This window comes from Tinamus guttatus, unplaced genomic scaffold (genome assembly GCF_059628265.1).
Source record: "Tinamus guttatus ecotype Peru unplaced genomic scaffold, ASM5962826v1 Tinamus_guttatus_pri_ptg000246l, whole genome shotgun sequence".
Classification (NCBI taxonomy): Eukaryota; Metazoa; Chordata; class Aves; order Tinamiformes; family Tinamidae; genus Tinamus; species Tinamus guttatus.
Genome location: NW_028288780.1, coordinates 4,590,717 through 4,609,350, shown reverse-complemented (window position 1 = coordinate 4,609,350; position 18,634 = coordinate 4,590,717). Strand labels below are relative to the sequence as shown.

Below are 18,634 nucleotides of genomic sequence, written 5' to 3'. Positions count from 1 at the left end.
TGTTATGTTTTGGCTTAGCAATAACAAATCTGGACACACTTGCTCAAACAGCTTGTCTTTAGCCATCTCTGAAGAGGTAAAATCTGTCTTTATCTGTATTTTAATTACCTCTCTATGGTGATGTGACCAAGAGTAATATCACTCATATAAACTCCTGTTGTTTCAAGATACGTGATGAGTTTATTTTATCACTTTAGTCATTACTTCAGGAGTTGCTGAAGACTAATTATTCAAGTCCTATTACCTACTATTGACGTAGTAGTGAATCATTCAGTACAAAATGAATTATATCCAAATACAATACACTTGCCATTTTGCAAGCCAATAGCAGGCTATCCACTTTTTTGATCAATAAAACCTCTGTATATTACATTGTCAGTAAAGAGAAGGTAATTATTCCCTGGAGAATTGCCTAAATCCAGGTGTATCTGTTTATTCTGAAAGGAAAACTGTAGATTTCTGTAGTCTGGGTGTTTAGAGTGGGTTGGTGGAAAAAAATAGCCCTTATAGAGAATGAGGCTTTTCAAATTAACATCAATTGGCAACTTCACACACATGTTGTGCTTGAGCATTTTCCAGCAGGTAACTAAAGAAAGAGAGTGCATTTGTAACCATTATATTAAAAAGCCATCCTGTTCATTACAGAAATTGGTAATAGAAATTCTATAAACATCATTAAAAATACCAGAAATAGCTATCATTTTTTGTACTTATTTTACACATTGAAGATGTAACTGAGCTTTTAAAACCATTCTCTCAATTTTTTTCAAGGAGAGGTGATTTTAAAGGGCAGGTACGAAAAATGCAGTAATAGCGTTGTGGTAGGAGGCAGAAAAGCAATGAAATATGAAAGGTCTTGACCATGATTTCCACAATGGCATTCTTGGTCTGTCAAAACATTTTCAGCTACGTCATCTTCTGACAAGTATCATCTACAACCATTATTTTTTCTTGGGGATACGTTTTTCGGACAACTGCATATGCTTGGAAGGAATTGTGAGCTCTGGTGCGGTGTTCTGCCCGCTGCGGTCTGCGCTTCGCTCCCTGCAGACACGTCCGCTCTCTGCGGAAGGGCGCCTGAGCGGCGCTCGTGTCACCTGGTGCTGTCCAGCCTGGCCACAGGACAGTGCTGCCCCGGCAAAACGAGCGCAGCGCTTGCTAGCTGGCTGGGCCACGGTTGGGTTTTGCAGCCTGCTGCAAGTTCTGTGCTGTCAGGGCTAATGCTGTTATCAGTAATTGATTTAGCATTAAACTGTATGCAGGCTAATAGGTAGAGTGTGTCACGTTATTGCTTATCCTCTGGTGCTCAACTCAATGTCTCAATTTATCCCAGCTGGTTTGAGGACTGAGAGTAGTTTTCTGTTAGTAAATGTGTGTGACAATTTAAGATACGACGATGAAGTGTTTCATGCCTTAGCTCAGACCAGTTCCTCCCTGGTTTAGACTGTGCCATCAGGCTTCACATCAAACTTCGTGAGCAATGTGCACAGCTTCAGTTAACTAAGTTAACTGAAAAAGCCAGAACTACCACAGACCATAAGTAACAAATAACTGGAAATGGGAACATCTTAAGCTCCTATGAACAAGCATCTTAGGTCACCAGATTTTTAACATTGAATTCAGTTCTAGGCAGTTGCTTTTTCTCCTTTTATGGTACTTTTCTCATTTTGTCTCCAAATATTCCTTTGGACCACTGAGAGGAAGTTTAGTCAAGATAGGCAGAGCTGTCAAGTTGTCATTTGTTTTTGCAAGCAGTGGATAGATGCATGAATACATAAGAGAGGCACAAGCAGATGTAATATTAACATGTCTTTGTCTCTACACAACTGCAATGAAAACCACATGGCATGTTCAGAACAAGGCCAGGCTTCTTTGTGTCTTCCCTCCTTGAAGTCAGCCCTTCATATTCAACAGTGCTGGGGTCAGTACTGAAGAGGAACAGCAGTGCTGGAGTAGCTATTGTGGAGAGCGCATGTGGCAATGATATTGATGACACTACTGATTTATTTAGTAGATGGAATTTAAAATGTGATGAGGATTCGTCTCCTCATCACGCTTTCCCTCAGCAGGTTTTTGCCAAGGCAATAAGCAGAGTGTTGCTAATATTAGTTTGTTTTGTTCAGTTCAGCTTGCTTTTGTGTCTTGCCTGATTGTGCCAAATAACAATGAAAGCCCTTAGAACTGCTGTGTTAATACATAATTTTAGTACTTTTTAATATATTGAATGACAAACACGGAGTAACATGAGTAATCAGTGCTATCAGGAAAAAAATGAGGTTGGAAGAGTAATTATATGCTTAGATTTCACATAATAGATACATACAGGGTATTATAGAGGACAGTAGTGAGCTGATATATGGTGCAAGTATATTTGCTTGCAAATGAGAAGATGACCAGAGGAAAAGATTGATTCAAAAATTCTGCTGTTCCAAACTGTTATTTTGTGAACCTCAGAAGTGAGCCAAGGCTAAATTTAGATAGAGGAGGGTATGTATTTTTCTTAGTTTTTGTCCTTTCTGCAAGTTGTTCCACTTCTTGTACTCAGTAAACACATCAAATGCCACAGTGTCCAAGTGTGACCTCCTTCCTTTGTATGAGAACAGAAAAGGGATTTGCAAAACCTAATGGGAAAAACCATAATACACCTCATCTGCTTGAATATTGCAAGAGGCATTCTGCTAGTACACTCACAAATCCCTGCAAACTGTATCAAGCAATGGAGTACTCACAAACCATCTCCAGACAGTCCTGGTTCCAGAAATATAAGCAGAGTTGAGTGACTTCCTCTATTCTTGCATGTTTTCCTAAGTACCCATTCTTGGTCTCTGGGAGATGGAATGCCAGGCTGACCTCTTATAGCTTCTCTTATATTATATTTATACTCTGCTACGGCTGTGCCTGTGAATTTGTTTTTATCTGAATTTTGCAGGATTTAAGGGGCTTTTTTGGTACCTGTCTTCTGTGGGAATTCAAGTGAGTTTGTTTACTGGCAGGAGCATTTGATGAAATGCTGAAATTTGAAGTGAATAGTCCCCAGTTCAGTTATGCATTATGTAAGGAAATGTTTAACCTTAAGTATGTGCTCATTGACTTCAATAGGTCTGAGTGCCTTGTTGAATAGGAATGGGATTATCCAGATGCTTTCAGACAAAAAGATTGCTGAACTAGAGTCATATTGTAAAATATCTGGGGGAAGTTATTTTCCATTTAGAGAACAGAAAAACACCATGTGATTTGCATGTGCACTCAAAAAATTTGAAGCATGAATTTTGTCTATTAATCATTTTGTCTATTAATCATGTCTGTAATATTAGTCATTTTCAATTGCTTATAAATAAACTTCAGATCAAGAGTTATTAACAAGCGTAAAGCTGAAGCAAAATCATTCAAAAATGAGGACATATGTTCATGGGGCATGTTTGTGTTTCTTTTTTCCTGCATCCACCCAGCTCTGACTGTAACTCACGGCACTTCTAAAACACAAAATAGATTACAGAAAATGGCAGCTCCTAATCTTCCACAAATGATATGACTCACTCAAGTTCAGTCCCACTACAGTATTCATTAATCCACATCTCTGTCAAAAGATTTGGTATTAGACCCCTGCTAGAACTGCAGATAGATTTCCACATCCTAAATGGAAAGAGAGAAGGCATAGTTGCACTCTTTCTCAAGGCATAGAAAAAATAGTAGAGCCTCATAAACTGCCCAGGAAATTAAGACATGTAGGATCAGAACAACTACATACATAAATTATATAACTTCTTAGTTGTTAATACTATGTTCACATTATAGGTCTTGTAGATGTACAAGCTAGCTTAAAACTATTCCTCTCTAGTAATTACGACAGTATAATTGTGACAGCCCAGGACTCAGTCTGGATGCTTTTACCACCTTTCCAGGAGGTTTTTAAACCCATTTTTAGGCCTGCAATAATGCAGCTACAATCTCACTTGTACATGATCCATATAAATTAAATTAGGCCAGGCATTTCTTCCCAAGTTACAGTGCTTTTGGATAGAAACGTGCTTAACTGTACCTGAAGAAGGGTGTCCCTGGTTGGTACGTCCATATTTGAATAAAAGACTCGTCATAGATCTGGATTGATGAAAACAGGCTGAGCTCTGAATTTCCTATACAAGCTTAGTACTCAAATCAATCACATTCATCATTTCCAAGTCTTGACAATCTTGATATTCTGTTCTAATGCAAAAGGAAGATGAAGATAACATAAATTATTTGTAGTAGTTCTTGGTGCTAGATAGATGGGCCTATTGTGATGATTCATGTATTTAAAGGAAAGGGATAATATGCAGTTATCTAATCTCTCTACTGGTAGTATTGACCAAAATTTGATGCTTTGCACAGGGATTGTGGCAGAAGTATACTTCCTGTAAAATAGGATATCTTCTGGCAGCTAGTCAAGAATAATAATCCATTCCTACTTCAGATAGTACTAGAAGCCCTAACTACTCCTGCTTTCCTTTTGTGAGAAAGGCTACAATCTATCCTGAGATATAACAATAAGTGCAGAGTTAGTGGTAGATATGGTCTTAGAATATTTGTGCTAGATTTGATCCAAGTTTTATTTCTAGAAAAATGAGAGACTGAGAAATGGAAAGAGAGAAAGGTAAGTATTCACTAAATTCCTTTGTCAAAAAAACTGCTAGAGAAATATCTCTAAATTTATGTCAAGACTTGAAGGAGTGGCTGTCTCGCTACGTACAAATGCGTGGGCTCTACGCGTGCAGGAGATGGCCCCCACGACACACAGCACCTTGCCTGGAGTGCAGTGGAAAAGCTTTTGTAGATTCTTGACAGCAACGCCTGGATGAATCTTCATCTGCATTACTACTTCCAGTCACCAAACCTGCTTATTTAGATGACAGGGACTTCAATTTGTTACCTCATATGAAGTCCCTTGAGCAGAGAGGTTTGAAAGAAAGTTAGACTGGGATAATGTGGCAGTACTGATTGACAGTGTGAGCTAAAGTAGGCATCTCCTAAAGATAGCGAGTCATGAGGAGAGAGGGGTTTCTGGCAATAACTATAAGGAGTGCTAAGCCCTCTATCAATTGAAAACTAGATTGAGACACCCTAGGCATCCTATGGTCAATGAGGTGATTCCTCTTTAACTGAGGTGACTGACCTTTAATAAGAATTCTTCATAACATGAGAGATAAATGTATTCATATACAAATGTATATGCGTATCAAAGACATGCAGGCTTTCCTAGACTTAGACAGACACATGGACATATAAATAGCATATATGCATATTACATGTCTGGCTTCTCATTTGCAAGGGATAAATTAGGGGCAACTTGTAAGTAATACTCTTGACCCACTGAAGTAACATACTTGGCTGAGGTAATCTTACTACTAAAAATAGCGACCTGTAGGACAAGGTTTCTCAATTTTCTCATGCCTGTAACAGACTTGTTATTGGATTAAGCTAAAACTGAAGGGTAAATGTTTAGTAAGTGAAACTGAAATTCTACGACTTCTATACATTAGAAGCATCTATTTAGCATTTATTCCAGTATCTTGGTTGGTTTTTAGTTCTGTATACTTTACTACCTGTAATACTATATATCTGCAGACCTCAAGGGTTTTTCCTAATTCTCTCATTTGTCTAGAGCATTTTGTTTTGTTTTATTTCTTTATTGCATTAAACCTTTCAACAATTTGGATAAATCCATTTCTTTTCATTGCTTTACTTCAGGATAGTAAACCACAGGCATGCAAACAGCCTAATGAAATGTCGCTGTCTGGTGCTATATCATGTATTCCTGCTCACAGGTGCAAGCACGGTAGAGGGAGAAATAGCATGTGTGCATTATGAATTGGATACGATCTGAGCCAGGATAGTCATGGCAGGATTGATAATTGCTACTGGAGGCAATAGCTTGTCTTTTTTAAAATATTTGCTTCACTGAATGTTAAAGGTTTGTTTTGCACTGGAATAATTTGACTGCCTGAAGTTATTTGTGTCTCAAAAAATCATCAAAACAGGGTTTGAGGCACCAAAAAAGAGCTGATATATGACAAATATTTGCAGTACTATTCTTGGTGTGTTTAAGTTATCACATTTTGAAGTCAGGATTTTAGTACATTGGTTTTCAAAAGAAAAACCTTTAGTGAAAGATGCCTGATCCATTGTGACCAAGGCAGCAGTCTCATTATTTGGGGTTATTGAAATTAGCTTTGGTTTACTTACGTAAACCTATGGTCAGCGCCAATGATAGGTGTGTGTTAAATCTTCCAGTACACATTCTGTTTTTCTGTATCCAATTTTGGAGGATCTCATATACTAGAACCTCATCCACAGCATCAGCTCGCTCTTTCTAATGGCTGTTCATTTGCTTATTGTTACTCAACCCTTTTTTAGATTGGGATTTTAAAAATGGAGTCTTCTGTGATTTTATTTTAGACACTCTAGCACAGATGAAATTATAGAATCATAGAATGCTTAAGGTTGGAAGGGACCTCTAGGGTCATCTAGTCCAACCCCCCTGCACACGCAGGGTCACCTAGAGCACGTGGCGCAGGACTGCGTCCAAGCGGGTTTGAAAGATCTCCAGAGAAGGAGACTCCACAACCTCTCTGGGCAGCCTGTTCCAGTGCTCTGTCACCTTCATGGTTAAGAAATTCTGGATTAGGTTCCATTATTAGTAAACGAATTTAAATTTCATGACAAGATATTTGCAAGGTGCAGTAAAGTTATTGCAAACTGAATTTTCTTGGATAATGACATTGTGATCAACTGGAGATTAGGAAAAAGTTTTTCTGATTGAAAACACACGTATTAAAGTTTCTGGTTAAAGATAGTATCTTCTGCTATACAGATGTTATGATATTTGTATATATTTCATGTGTATATGAAATAACTCCTGCAATTCCAGTTAAATGCATAGTTGCAATGAATTCTGCTAAACCCAGGTTTAAAATTAAGCAACAGTTCATATTTTCCTCTGAAACATAAAACCTGGGACACCTGCAGTGGAAAAGATGTCCTGAAGCAAAATCTCTCTTAATAGGGCCAAAGCAAGTGTCAGATCTAATCGCAGTATGTAGGGGCTCAGTGGTGTTTACTTATCCATATTACATCCAGTCTCTGTTATTGCTAGTGCTGGTCAGCTCGGTGATGGTTCGAGCCTGGTATGTTTTTTTCCTAGAGCTAGGCCTGCCTATAAGAAACAGGCTTATCCGCTTCTCCATCTGTTCGATGGTGCACTGTAGTTTGAATGTTCTTAATATCAAGCAATAAAGAGAACAGAGATAACAAACTGTTCCACCAGCGGCCATCTGTGTTTCTAAAGTCTCCTTTTCTTTCCTGCCCTTCCGTTTCCCTTCCTTGCCCTCAGTGCGTCGCTCCAAGGCCGCGGATGAGGAAAGGCGGCACCAAGCGCGCCGAGCGCGGGACGAGTATCGGCGGCAATCCTTGCGAGCCATCCAGAAGGGAAGAGTGGCTGGTCTGAGCAATCTGTTCAAGGGGACGAGCCTGAATAACGATCAGGAGGCAAAACTGAGCGACAGTCCAAGCCCTTTGCTGTCTCTTTCTGCTCCATCCAGGTTTGTTGATTACAAGGGTGACTGGAAATACAGATTTCTGCTGAATTGCTCCCGCTCCAGGCCTTATCATTTCAATGTGTTGTTCTTCAGGTGTTGGAATTCTCACAGTCATGGTTTTTGACTGTGACTAGAATGAGAATGTTTAAGCACTTTTTTATTTTCTTGATGTAAGCTAAAATGCCATTTATTTTTCAGATAGATTTCTTACTTGTCATTACTTGATACCAACAGAATTACTACTGTTTTAATTATAGTAAGACAGAAACTGAAAGAACGCCTTTGCATGTCACCATGAAGATCTATCTTTTTACTTTTGTTTATTTCTGAAGGAAAGCTTGTTGTCATTAACCGCAGACTATTGATGGGTTTTGAGGGTTCTTGATTATCTGAGAAATCAATTTAGTGTCATTTGGCTCTCTATGACCTGATATTTAAATATTAGTTTTAGTTCTATGTTACATTGTGCGGCAACGGCAGCTCCATGGCGGGTGGAGTAGGGGAGCAAAAAATATGTAGCCAGCTTCTCTACTGGGCGCTATGAAGAATGTGCACGACTCATCACATTAACTTTCCTTAAGTTTCCGTTCCACAGGAACTTAAGGAAGAATTTCTCAACAGTGAGGGTGACAGAGGCCTGGAACAGGCTGCCCAGAGAGGTTGTGGAGTCTCCTTCTCTGGAGATCTTCCAAACCCGCTTGGACGCAGTCCTGTGCCACGTGCTCTAGGTGACCCTGTGTGTGCAGGGGGTTGGACTAGATGAGCTCTAGAGGTCCCTTCCAACCTTAAGCATTCTATGATTCTATGATCACATGGAAGTGAAATTGTAGCACTGGTGGACACACCACATAAGCCTTCGTCTAATTCATCTGAAGAGCAGTAGTGAAAATCTGGTAATTCGGACTAACAACCTGAAGCCCCAGAAACCAATGGGGTTTCAAACTATAGACAAATCCATTCTAAAAACTATTTTACTACTGTTTTCAGTAAAATGAACTTGTGTAACCAAGACGCACTCTTAGCTGAGGTAGCCAGGTGCATTTCTGCCTATTTTGCTTGCTACTAGCTAAATAAATTACAACGAATATAAAGTAGTAGAAGCCATAAAGAAGACTCACAAATGGAGAATGCACAAACAGTATAAGACAGTTCAAACAAAACCCTCTATCACTTTCGTGGTTTTGGTGCACATAGCTGCTTCCAGTTCAGGACTTCTTGCTAGTGCAAAGGAGTATGCCCTAAGGAAAAACACACTTTGTCAGTTAGTAAATTGCAATAAAAATGAGGTGGAATAGGAAACCTGACTGAAATGTCCATTGCATATTTTGTGGTAAATTCTTTTTCAATTATAATTCTCTGCTTCAGAAAATATTTAATGTTCCATTGCAAATGGAAAAGCAGAATATTCTGCTTTTAATTCTAAAGAATGTTAGAAAATATTTTAAGGTTACAATTGTTCAAAGAACTATACCAAACAGATGTTACAATGAATATTCTTTATTTTGTAACTGTAAGTTTTGTAACTGTAAATAAAACTATATAATATAGATTTATTTTTAGATTGTCCCTTGATTTCGCACACTGCTAGTTCTTTAAATGACTGTATTTTGTAATTATTTTCTTTTTAATACAGTAAAATTTGGGAGCGTCCTTCTAGGCCCTTTTCCCGAGAGGTCATCATTCACTGGTTCAAAGAAGAGCAGCTTCCTCGACGTGCTGGCTTTGAGAGGAACTCCAATAGGGTTGCTACGTGGTTTCACGGTAATGCTGCTCTCGAATTTCTCATGTAGTAGAGCTGAGGGGAGACTTTCAGAATGTTAATTTTACTGTCTTTCCTCAAAGAAAGGAATGTCTACTGGTGCCTCATAAAGCAACAATTTTGCATCATTTTTATTATTAGCATATGATTTTCCTAATTCTGATTAAGTAGCATATTTTGTGACTTATATCACCAAGGTTTTACAGGAATATTTTAACCAAAAATTTGCTTGCTGTAAAATAAGAAGTCAGGCAGGAAGAATGTGACTAATATAGGGTGAAGACCTTTTCTTTGAACTGGAGTTTTCCTTTCAAAACTCTATTCAAGCCATGCCAAATAAACAGAAAGTTATCGGTCTCCCCCATGTTTTGAAGAATTTTGCCAAATTCTGTCATAGACATCAGCAGGCAACCATAGTGTTCAGATTCCTGCAGACATATGTCATTGGCAGTGGGATTCCTTTTGGCAATGAAAATACAGACTTTGTCTTTCTATAAGTTTTTTTTTTTTTCTGTGCTATAAAAAAAGGATTCTGGAGACTGAAACAGGTGATAATATTTCTGTTTGTTTGCTCTGTTTTCCTTTGTCCTGTAACCTTTCTCTTTTGCTTGAAATCTCCTTTAGCGTGTGATAGTTCTTTTCCATTCCCACTGGTGTGTAAGCTGTTCCTTTGAAAGAAACTTCAGGTATGTAAGATTTCCACTCATGTAATCGTGTTCTGCTTTTATTTATTTTCTACTGAGAATGTAGGAGAGTGTCAATGTTTTCCCAGGAGACCTGAACTGTAAATATTTTCCCAGGCTTAGTTAAGACCAAAATTTTATGATTGTTGATGTTGTTTATCCACATTATATTGTTGGAATCTCTCAGATACATAACAACTGCAATACGATATGGCAAAATGAGGAATTTATACATACTCTGTCTGTGTGGTGAGTCTATGGATATTTGCTAAGCATTTGCTGTAATGTTATCAGATCTCTACTTGCTTTAAGATTGAGAGTCCAGAGGCTGACATCACAGATGCAGAAACATGAAGAAGTTGCCCTGGAGGTTGTACCTTTAAAATATAATTGCAGTAGTGTGGTTCCTTGAGAAGTATTTAATTAGGAAAAGTCAAGTGGCAGTGCAGCTCCTGGCTGAGGAGTGCCACACTGTGAGGGAGCTGGTCAGGGCAAATTGAAGGATGGACTGAAAAATGCTGAGAAGCAGAAGCTGAGTGAGTCTGAGGCCAGAGGAGCCAGAAAAGACCATTTGCAGCTCAGCAATATCGTGTTGTCGGTGTCAGGAGATCAAGGTTTAATTTCCAAAGGCTAATATTGTTTTCGAGAAGAAACTGCTTTTTTTTTTTTTCTCTAGGAAGAAACTCTGCCAGGCTTAAATAGTAAGAATGGTTTTACAAATCAGATATTGTCAAGTGACAGGATTTAAGGCTAAATATTGCTAAAAGTCTTCTATTTTTGAGCACTTGAGTCTTCTCTCGAGTTTGCCAACAGCAACAACGCAGGGTATGTGGCTATAGCTGAACTATTGGAGATACAGCTTGTAAAATATAGCTTGTATGTAGTGTTTGCTGAGGGAAGCAAGTATGGCAATGGTTTGGTTTGAAAAATATCTAAAAGTCAATACTTTGCTACTTTGAATAGAAAAGGACATTTTTTCTTCTGCTGCCCGTGAAGAAAAAGCTCTCAATCACTGAATAAACGGATTTTAGGAAGACATGAAGCCAGTGTTGTCCAGCAGAAATACAACCTTTTTGATATTAATGATCTATTTTCCAATTCATTACTTCATCATTATGTAGCTTTTACTTGTGTTTGAGAAAGTGCACAGATAATTCTCTGCCTGTGTAAATTGAGCCCCAGGGGGTCTGGGATTTTTTCTCCCTTCCAGAACTGTTGTTGAGAGGTACTTTATGGGGAAAAAGATACACGATCTTGTAAAAAAAAAAAAAAAAAAAACCTCTAAATTCTGTGAGAGCTTTTCTGCTTTCTTCCACAGGCCTTGAAAGAGGCATCTAATTAATAGCTTTGTGCAAAGCTTGGTATCCAAAGTATCTTGAGCTCCAGAAGCATCTGGAAAGGAGTTGGAGAACACCTAAATGAAATAAGAGCTGTTAAAATAAAAGTCCTCATTTGCAATGTACCTGTTAGCTTTCATTCATTTGCAGGACAGTTCTGGGTCTCTATTTTATGCAAGAAAATGCATAAAGATAAAATGAAAGATTTAAAAAAAATCATAGTGAAATTTATTTTGACTAATTATCTGCAAACAGAAAAAAGAAAGACTTTTGGCATGACAAATACAGATTAGACCATGTCTTACTGTCTTTATTGAAACAATAGTCTGCTATCAGAACAATGTCTACTGTCTGCTCTGTCTTCAGAGAGAAAGAGCTGGTGCAGTCCTGGCAACAGTTCAGAATATTCATAGACTTGATGGCTTGTGACTAGTGGTGGGATAGACCCACATCAACACAGGTTGACAGCTTTTGTGCTATACAAAATCATGAAGGTAACCAGTAACAAATAGGTTATCCTCAGTTTTAGTTATCACTCCTGTTCCATACGGATTTCTCAAAAAAAAATGTTACCTTTGCTGGGAATTTTAGCAGTAAGAACAGATATGGAAGAAGTCTGGATGCCAAATTGTGCTCTTGTCAGCTAGTGTTGTGTTAGCAAATGGATCGGAGGCGTCCTGCTAGGCCTGAGTGGGGAAGCACGCGCCGCTCCCCCTGTTCCGCGGTGACGCAGAGCACATCAGTTTGCAAGGCTGCCGGTCCTCTGCTTTTTGTCATGGCTGGATTCAGGCACAGGGGTGAACAGTGTTCCTATCACAGCAGCTGCATGGGATGAATATGAGCCCTCTGCACTACCGAGTGGTTACTGTTCACTGAAGGAGACAAATCAGGCTGGAAAATCCAAGTGTCCAGCACTTGAAGGACAGGTAACAGGCTCAGTGTTTTTGCACTGCAGCCTTGAAATAGTAATCATATTATAATTATACTTGTAAGCAATTATAAGTAGTAATATATATACACATAATTTTATCGGATTAGTATAGAAGAACTAGTTCGTGCTTGCAGTGTTATATATATTCTATATGGATGGATATGCCAATAGCCGCGGGTAAATGACTTTATCAGTTATTTACTGTGAGATGATATACGGCATTTCACGTCACCAAAACAGATCTGATAGTGTTTTTTCAAAGAAGCACAGTATTTGGAGTTAAATGTTTGGCTCCTATGGTCGATGCCAGTATTTGATTAAGGATATCTCCAGTCAAGTCAGACAACGTAAGACAAAACTCGAATGCTTCATCTGCTCTAATTCAGTTCTCAACTTCTCCCTAAGAAACGAGAGGGTTTTGCTGTGTTCTTGAAATAAGATGATCCTTCATATGTACTAGGTTGCTCTGCTTAGCTCATAAGGATTGTTTTAGTCTGTCAGTTCTTTTGAAGGCTTTGGAATTGTTTTTCTAATGCCATTACAGTTCCAAAGTGTCTACACAGACAGGTTATTAGCAAACAAAATAAATGTTTTAGACTCATGCCTTTCCTTGGAAGGGAACGGAGTATCAAAGTGAGGTAATGTGAGCTGCAGCACGTAGCAAGGAGAAAGGAAGCACAAAAGAACAGCAGGGAAACTGTAGAATGAGGCAATTGAATAATTAATGTAAAAAGGCTAATTACTAATGTGAAATGAGCTTCTTATTCTTTTACAATACATTGTCCTTCTTGTCTGCTCCTTAACTGGAGGCTATATTCTGAAGATGTAGATGAGATAAATATGCTTTTTTCTAAACAGATCTTATAAAGCATAAAAAAGAGAGACTATAAAGAGTGTGTGACCACAGTAGTGGAAATAAGTTTGACAAAATGTTGGCAGTTCCAAGGATTCAAACGGGTCAGATGCAGGGTCTATATATTGCACTGTTAGATTAAAAAAAAAAAAAAAACCACTAAAAACAACCCTCTAAGTTCTCCTAGATGAGAAAGAATTTGTGTCCTTTCAAGTTGTGCTAGAGTTTTCTACTTATTTGTGAAAAATATGTATCAACTTTTTCATAAAGATTACTTCTAGGGGAACTCACTAATCTCATAAGAGAAAATATTTTGCTGTTAAAACTAAAATTGGTTTGCATTCTGGTAACTCCTTGCTTCCTTTATCCAAAACACTTTTAATGATTTTTTTTTCCTTTTTTTTGTGCTCCTATAAAGCAAGAAATAGTAAGCAATTATGATTTCATTTAATAGGCATAGTGGTGGCTTAGTCTATTTACCTGTAAATTTACATTACTGTTTCATGTTCCCATGATCTGTTCCCCTATTGAACTAGAATGTAGGTGACAAATTATTATTGCAGCTCTTTCGGACTTTTTTCACATTGCATAAAGTGAAAAGAGATACTTCTGAGCTGAAAGCACTGCTGTTCATGTTTGTAAATGCTATATCACTTGTTTAAAAACAAGTGATATAAGAACACGAGATATTTAGAAGAAATCATCTAGAAAGACTTAAAATGCATACATTTTAGACAAAATAAGGCAGATCAGCTGAAAGTAGAAAGAACTAACATCTACAAAGCTTGGTTGTCCTAGGGCTAGAAGAAATTGTGATTGTTTATGGTGACCGAAGAGAAGGCAGAGTGGTTTCCATCCAACAGCTTGAATCTGAGCTGCGCATCCCCTTTATATGTGTTGCAGTCCGTGGCTAAGACAGTGGATCATGGTTTCTTTTTTTGATTTCTGTCGTGTATGTTTTAGTTAGTTTATCTATGCCCCAATTGCACTTAAGTTATTAGCAGTACAAGATGGTCAGCTGATGCACATTTTTTAAAATACTCTATGGGATGTTGCCCAATCTGCACATGCCTCTCTGTAGCATACTGCAGGTGTCCTGTAGAGAACCTTGTTGCTCTTGGATGACCTGCAGGCATTCTGCTTGCTTTGAGCCCATATTTAGCTATTTACCAGCCATGCGTCCAGCTCTTGTTACTTTGGGTGCACAGTTACACTAGTAGACTTCACATTTTCCTGGCTTCCAGATCTTTTCTCAGCTTGCACCAGGCTAAGTTGCCTGCAGTAGTTTCTGTTTAAAGCACAGCAAAAGCTTGCATAGATTCAAGGTCAGGAAATTTTGCAGATCTTCCAGCAGATGCCATCACACTGATCCTGTTATCTTGCTATGCAAAGTATTGAAACCAAGGCACTATTGATCCAGCCTCCAGACAAAAGCTGACAAGTTATGAGTCTGCCAGCTCCTTTGAAACAAGGAGCTTTCCGTGCCCTCTCCAGAGGGTTCCTGCAGGTGTGGTGTGTGGTTATGTAGTGGGGAAAAGGACATGACTGTGCAAATTTATAAAATAAATTTTCCCTTCGTTTGCCAAAATTAAAAGGAGTGGCAGCTCCCTTCCTTTCTTCTTGGACTTCAGAAAGATCAGCCGATCTTTCTGCAAGCTGCTCAGTGAATGGGACTGTCATATCACAAACTCATAAATGTCCAATTTTTAAGAAGATGACTCCAAAAGAACTATGCAATTTAACACACCAAGTAGCATTGGTTCTGCGTGGATTACAGCCTATGTTTGCATCCCAGGTTAGCACCTGCAATTAGCCTTAATCAATGAGATAGAGGAGACAGATTTAAATCATATATAGTTTCACGAAACACACTCATACTGATATTACCACTATTTCTTACAACTAAATGCAGCAGGAAATTTGAATGAAGGTGGCTTCTGTGAAATGATTACAAATGGAACAGTTGCAACTGTGCATGTGTCCTTTGAAGAATTCTTTGGGTTTGAAGTAAGATGTGAACATTTATAGGTATTTCAAACCAAGGTAATAAAAAACATAATAATTCATCAGCCACACAACAGCTCTGTCCTATTTTCTCCCTCAACCTTGCTACTGTTGGCAGGGTGTGGGGGCTTTAGGAGAGCCTAGTGTGGAAGTAGCACCAAACAATTCTGTGTGCTTGCAGTCTGTGTCCAGATCTTCTCTTGCAAACTGGAATAGTCCTATTGATGAGATTTAGGATAAATGAAGGATTTTTTATGCTAGACTTTATATTAGAAATTGAATAATATTTTTCTGTTTTCTTCTCTCTGTAGCTTTTTCAGATCATCTTGCTGTCAGTTTGAGTCTCGTTGCTACCTCATTTATTTTATTTTAAGTGTTTGTAGGAAATACAGCCATTTAGTGAGCATTTGTGCTGGCTTAGTTGAGAACTGGATCAAACTCCAGAGGAAACCCAATCTGGATCATCATATGAGCTGCACTTGGTTATTATACTGCCTCTCATTCAGTGTGAAGGCTTTACCATCCCTTAATATTATTCTCATTTGACTTTCAGCAGTGCCTTAGTGTCTGGTTCACCTTATTGAGTGATTAAAGCTATCCCTCAGGAACATTGCACTAAATCAATATGCAAGAATGCAGCAAGCAGATGGAATGCACAGTAACTAACAGAGGTAGCTTGAAGTTCTCAAATCTAGGCAAGTGTGTGGGGAAAAAAAAAAATCAGTTACCCATATTACGCCCGAGTTATTCTTCCTTGAGCTGGAAAGAAAAGTATAGTTTCTTAATTGAATACAGAAAACTCAGTCAAACTTCTCTGTAGAAATCTTTGTGGAGCTGCTGTTTTAGTTTGTATATGGGAAAATACTCAAAATACAGCATGATTTAAATTTGAATCCTTTTTAGCAATAAAAAATCCCAGCGTGGAAAAATTTCTCCAAAGTCCAGTGAAGTTATCTGAAAGATTTCTACAACTGTCAGTAGATTTCAGATTAGATTGATATCGTACCTAGAAAATATATCAGTTCTTAAACCATATATAAATGGAATATATTTGACCAACGCAAAAGTATTTTCTTTCATCCATGACAAAGACATATGGAAGTTAAAGAGCACAGTATATTTTCTGGCCAGTTACCTGTTCTAAGTCTAGTTGTAAAATTTGAATTTCAGGGCTCTTTTTTTTGAATGAGCTCTTCTGTCACTATAGTTTACTATGATAGAGGTTATCATTGAGTTTTACAGAAAGAAAATATATCTTGATAGTTTCTTCAGCATCTGTGAGGTATAATGTTCTGTGTAAGCTGTAAGATGCATGCTTTTTTAAGACCATCATGGGCATGCAAATATATCTGTGTATATGTGTAAATTCTTTCATTTTGGATCTGTTTGTTTATGAAAACAAGAGGGATTAGCTGGTTATATTGGAGTGTAGGAGATATTTTTGTAAAAATTAAAATTTCTTTATTGTTTTAAAAACAAATTGAGAATGCATTCAGCTACTCTTGTTCTTTCTATGGCTGTTTTACAACCAAAAATGTTCTCATTAAAGTTTGATGAGAAGGCCTATGTACATTATGCTCACAAGTACTTGTGGTGGTTGAAAAGCCAGCTGAGTTATGTGATTGCAGTGCTCTGCCGATCTGACTCGGTATATTCACAGTCGTGCATCAGATTGTATAAGTTCTGTGGACCAAATCTATAACAATAGTCTAATAGGACAAATTTGTTCCTTGTGGCACTAGAGGCTGAACAAGAGGCTTATTGGGTCTTGGTTGGGGGCATGAAGAATCGAAATCTAACTTTAATATCCTCCCATGAAAAGCAAATTAAAAAAAAGCATGGGCATGTGAATATAAAAGGGCTTGGGGAAAACACTAACTCCAACAAATTAGCAACTTGTCAGAGGCTGTAATTCAATATTTTGTTTACTACCATGCCACTCAGTTAACTTGTGGATGTTTCAGTGCCCATTCATTGGGCAAATGTCCCTGCAGTGAAACCACTGAATTAATGATATTATATTCATAATACATTTCCAGGGTGTTGAATGACAAGTAAATACTAGAATAACGTAAAGGAAGCTAAATTAGCAGTACACCAGGAAGACTTCTCCGGAAGATTCTGAACAGTCCTAATTCTCAAAAATATGATTAGCCTCCCTATCATCCATTTATAGTTACTTAGTAGAATTACAAAACCTTTCCTACACAACTTCTTTGTTTTGCTAAGGTGTGCTGTATTTCACTATTCAAGATGTTTGTTCACAGAATTTTTGACATTTGCACAATAGTAGCTATGTATGGATCTGCACAGAAAGAAAGTGGCACCTGCTGGTTTTGTTTCTCAAAGTTCTAAGCCTTAAAAATTGCAGGCTTCTAATAATTTAGCACACGGCTGAATGGGCAGTTCTTCCTCCTGGGTTTCTTGTGTGGTTTGTGGTTTGGTGATGCTCTGATTTTATGGGAGTGCCCCATAAAATACAGGTAGTTCTGCTTCATTTTTATTTGTGTTTTTGTAGTCAGCCTCTGCATCTTGCAGCCCCCAGTTCAATGAACTCATGATTACAGTTTCTTTTTACTGCTCATTTTGCTACTTCTCAGTTGACTTTATGAAGTTTATGAGTTTCCTATTATCTACATAACTTGTTCTTTCTTGTCATTTAGTAAGTCTGGTGGACATGTTTGTAGGTATTTACAGCTATGGAAATAGTGGCACAGAAAAACTGCACTTGTGCTTCATGTTAGTCTTATCAGTTCATTTTGATGTAAAATCATGTTACGTTCCAACTCTCAGTAGTTCATTATTTTTATTGGAAGCTTTTTTTTATAGCCTACATGAAATCAGACTGGTTGTCTCAGTCCAGCCTGTGTGGACAAGGGCCTGTTTCTTCATCGCTCTCTTTTCTGTAGTCAGTTACATGATAGAAAAATGGGTAGAATGTATCGCAAAACTGCCCCAGAATAAATGACTGCACAAGACAAGAGGCAAAAGCAAACCAGACTACTCTGCCAGAGCTTACACTGATTTATTAAGTCATTTATTCAGTATAATGTCACAGCTTAGACCTCAGGCCAAGCGAATTAAATCCCGTTTTCTTCTAGCTGTGGTATGTACATGATAGAGCATATAAGTGCTGGGGTAACCACAGTGGGCTTTTCTTAAGGAGCATGCATTATTGCTCCTCCTTCTTTACAGCCTTAAACGCGGTCACGTCATTAGAAGAGGGGTTGGTTAGGGAAGAGACTGAATCTGCAGTCTGCATTTGCAAACTTAAATGATGGTTTCTCCAAGCACCCATGTATTCACAATTCAGAAGTTTAAGAAAAGGATATCAAAATCAAATGATTTTGATTTTACTTTACACCTGTTAGTGAAACCATATACAATTGATTTTAGCATATTGCCTTTTTCTTATGTCAAAATAATTTGAGGGTACTTGCTCAGGGAAAAAGTGCTCCCTAAGTAATATGTTAAAATGTGTAGAACAGAGGTGCTA

The 18,634-nt window shown here is 38.0% G+C and overlaps 1 protein-coding gene across 1 annotated transcript in view; it reads left to right on the top strand.

Moving 5' to 3' along the window:
- Positions 1–18,634, top strand: part of SH2D4B (SH2 domain containing 4B) — a 53,390-nt gene that overhangs the window by 21,732 nt on the left and 13,024 nt on the right. The window contains exons 5-6 of the mRNA XM_088526454.1: positions 7,367–7,574; positions 9,205–9,332. Of these exons, the coding sequence (XP_088382580.1) occupies positions 7,367–7,574; positions 9,205–9,332 (336 nt within the window). The remainder of the gene's footprint in view (positions 1–7,366; positions 7,575–9,204; positions 9,333–18,634) is intronic.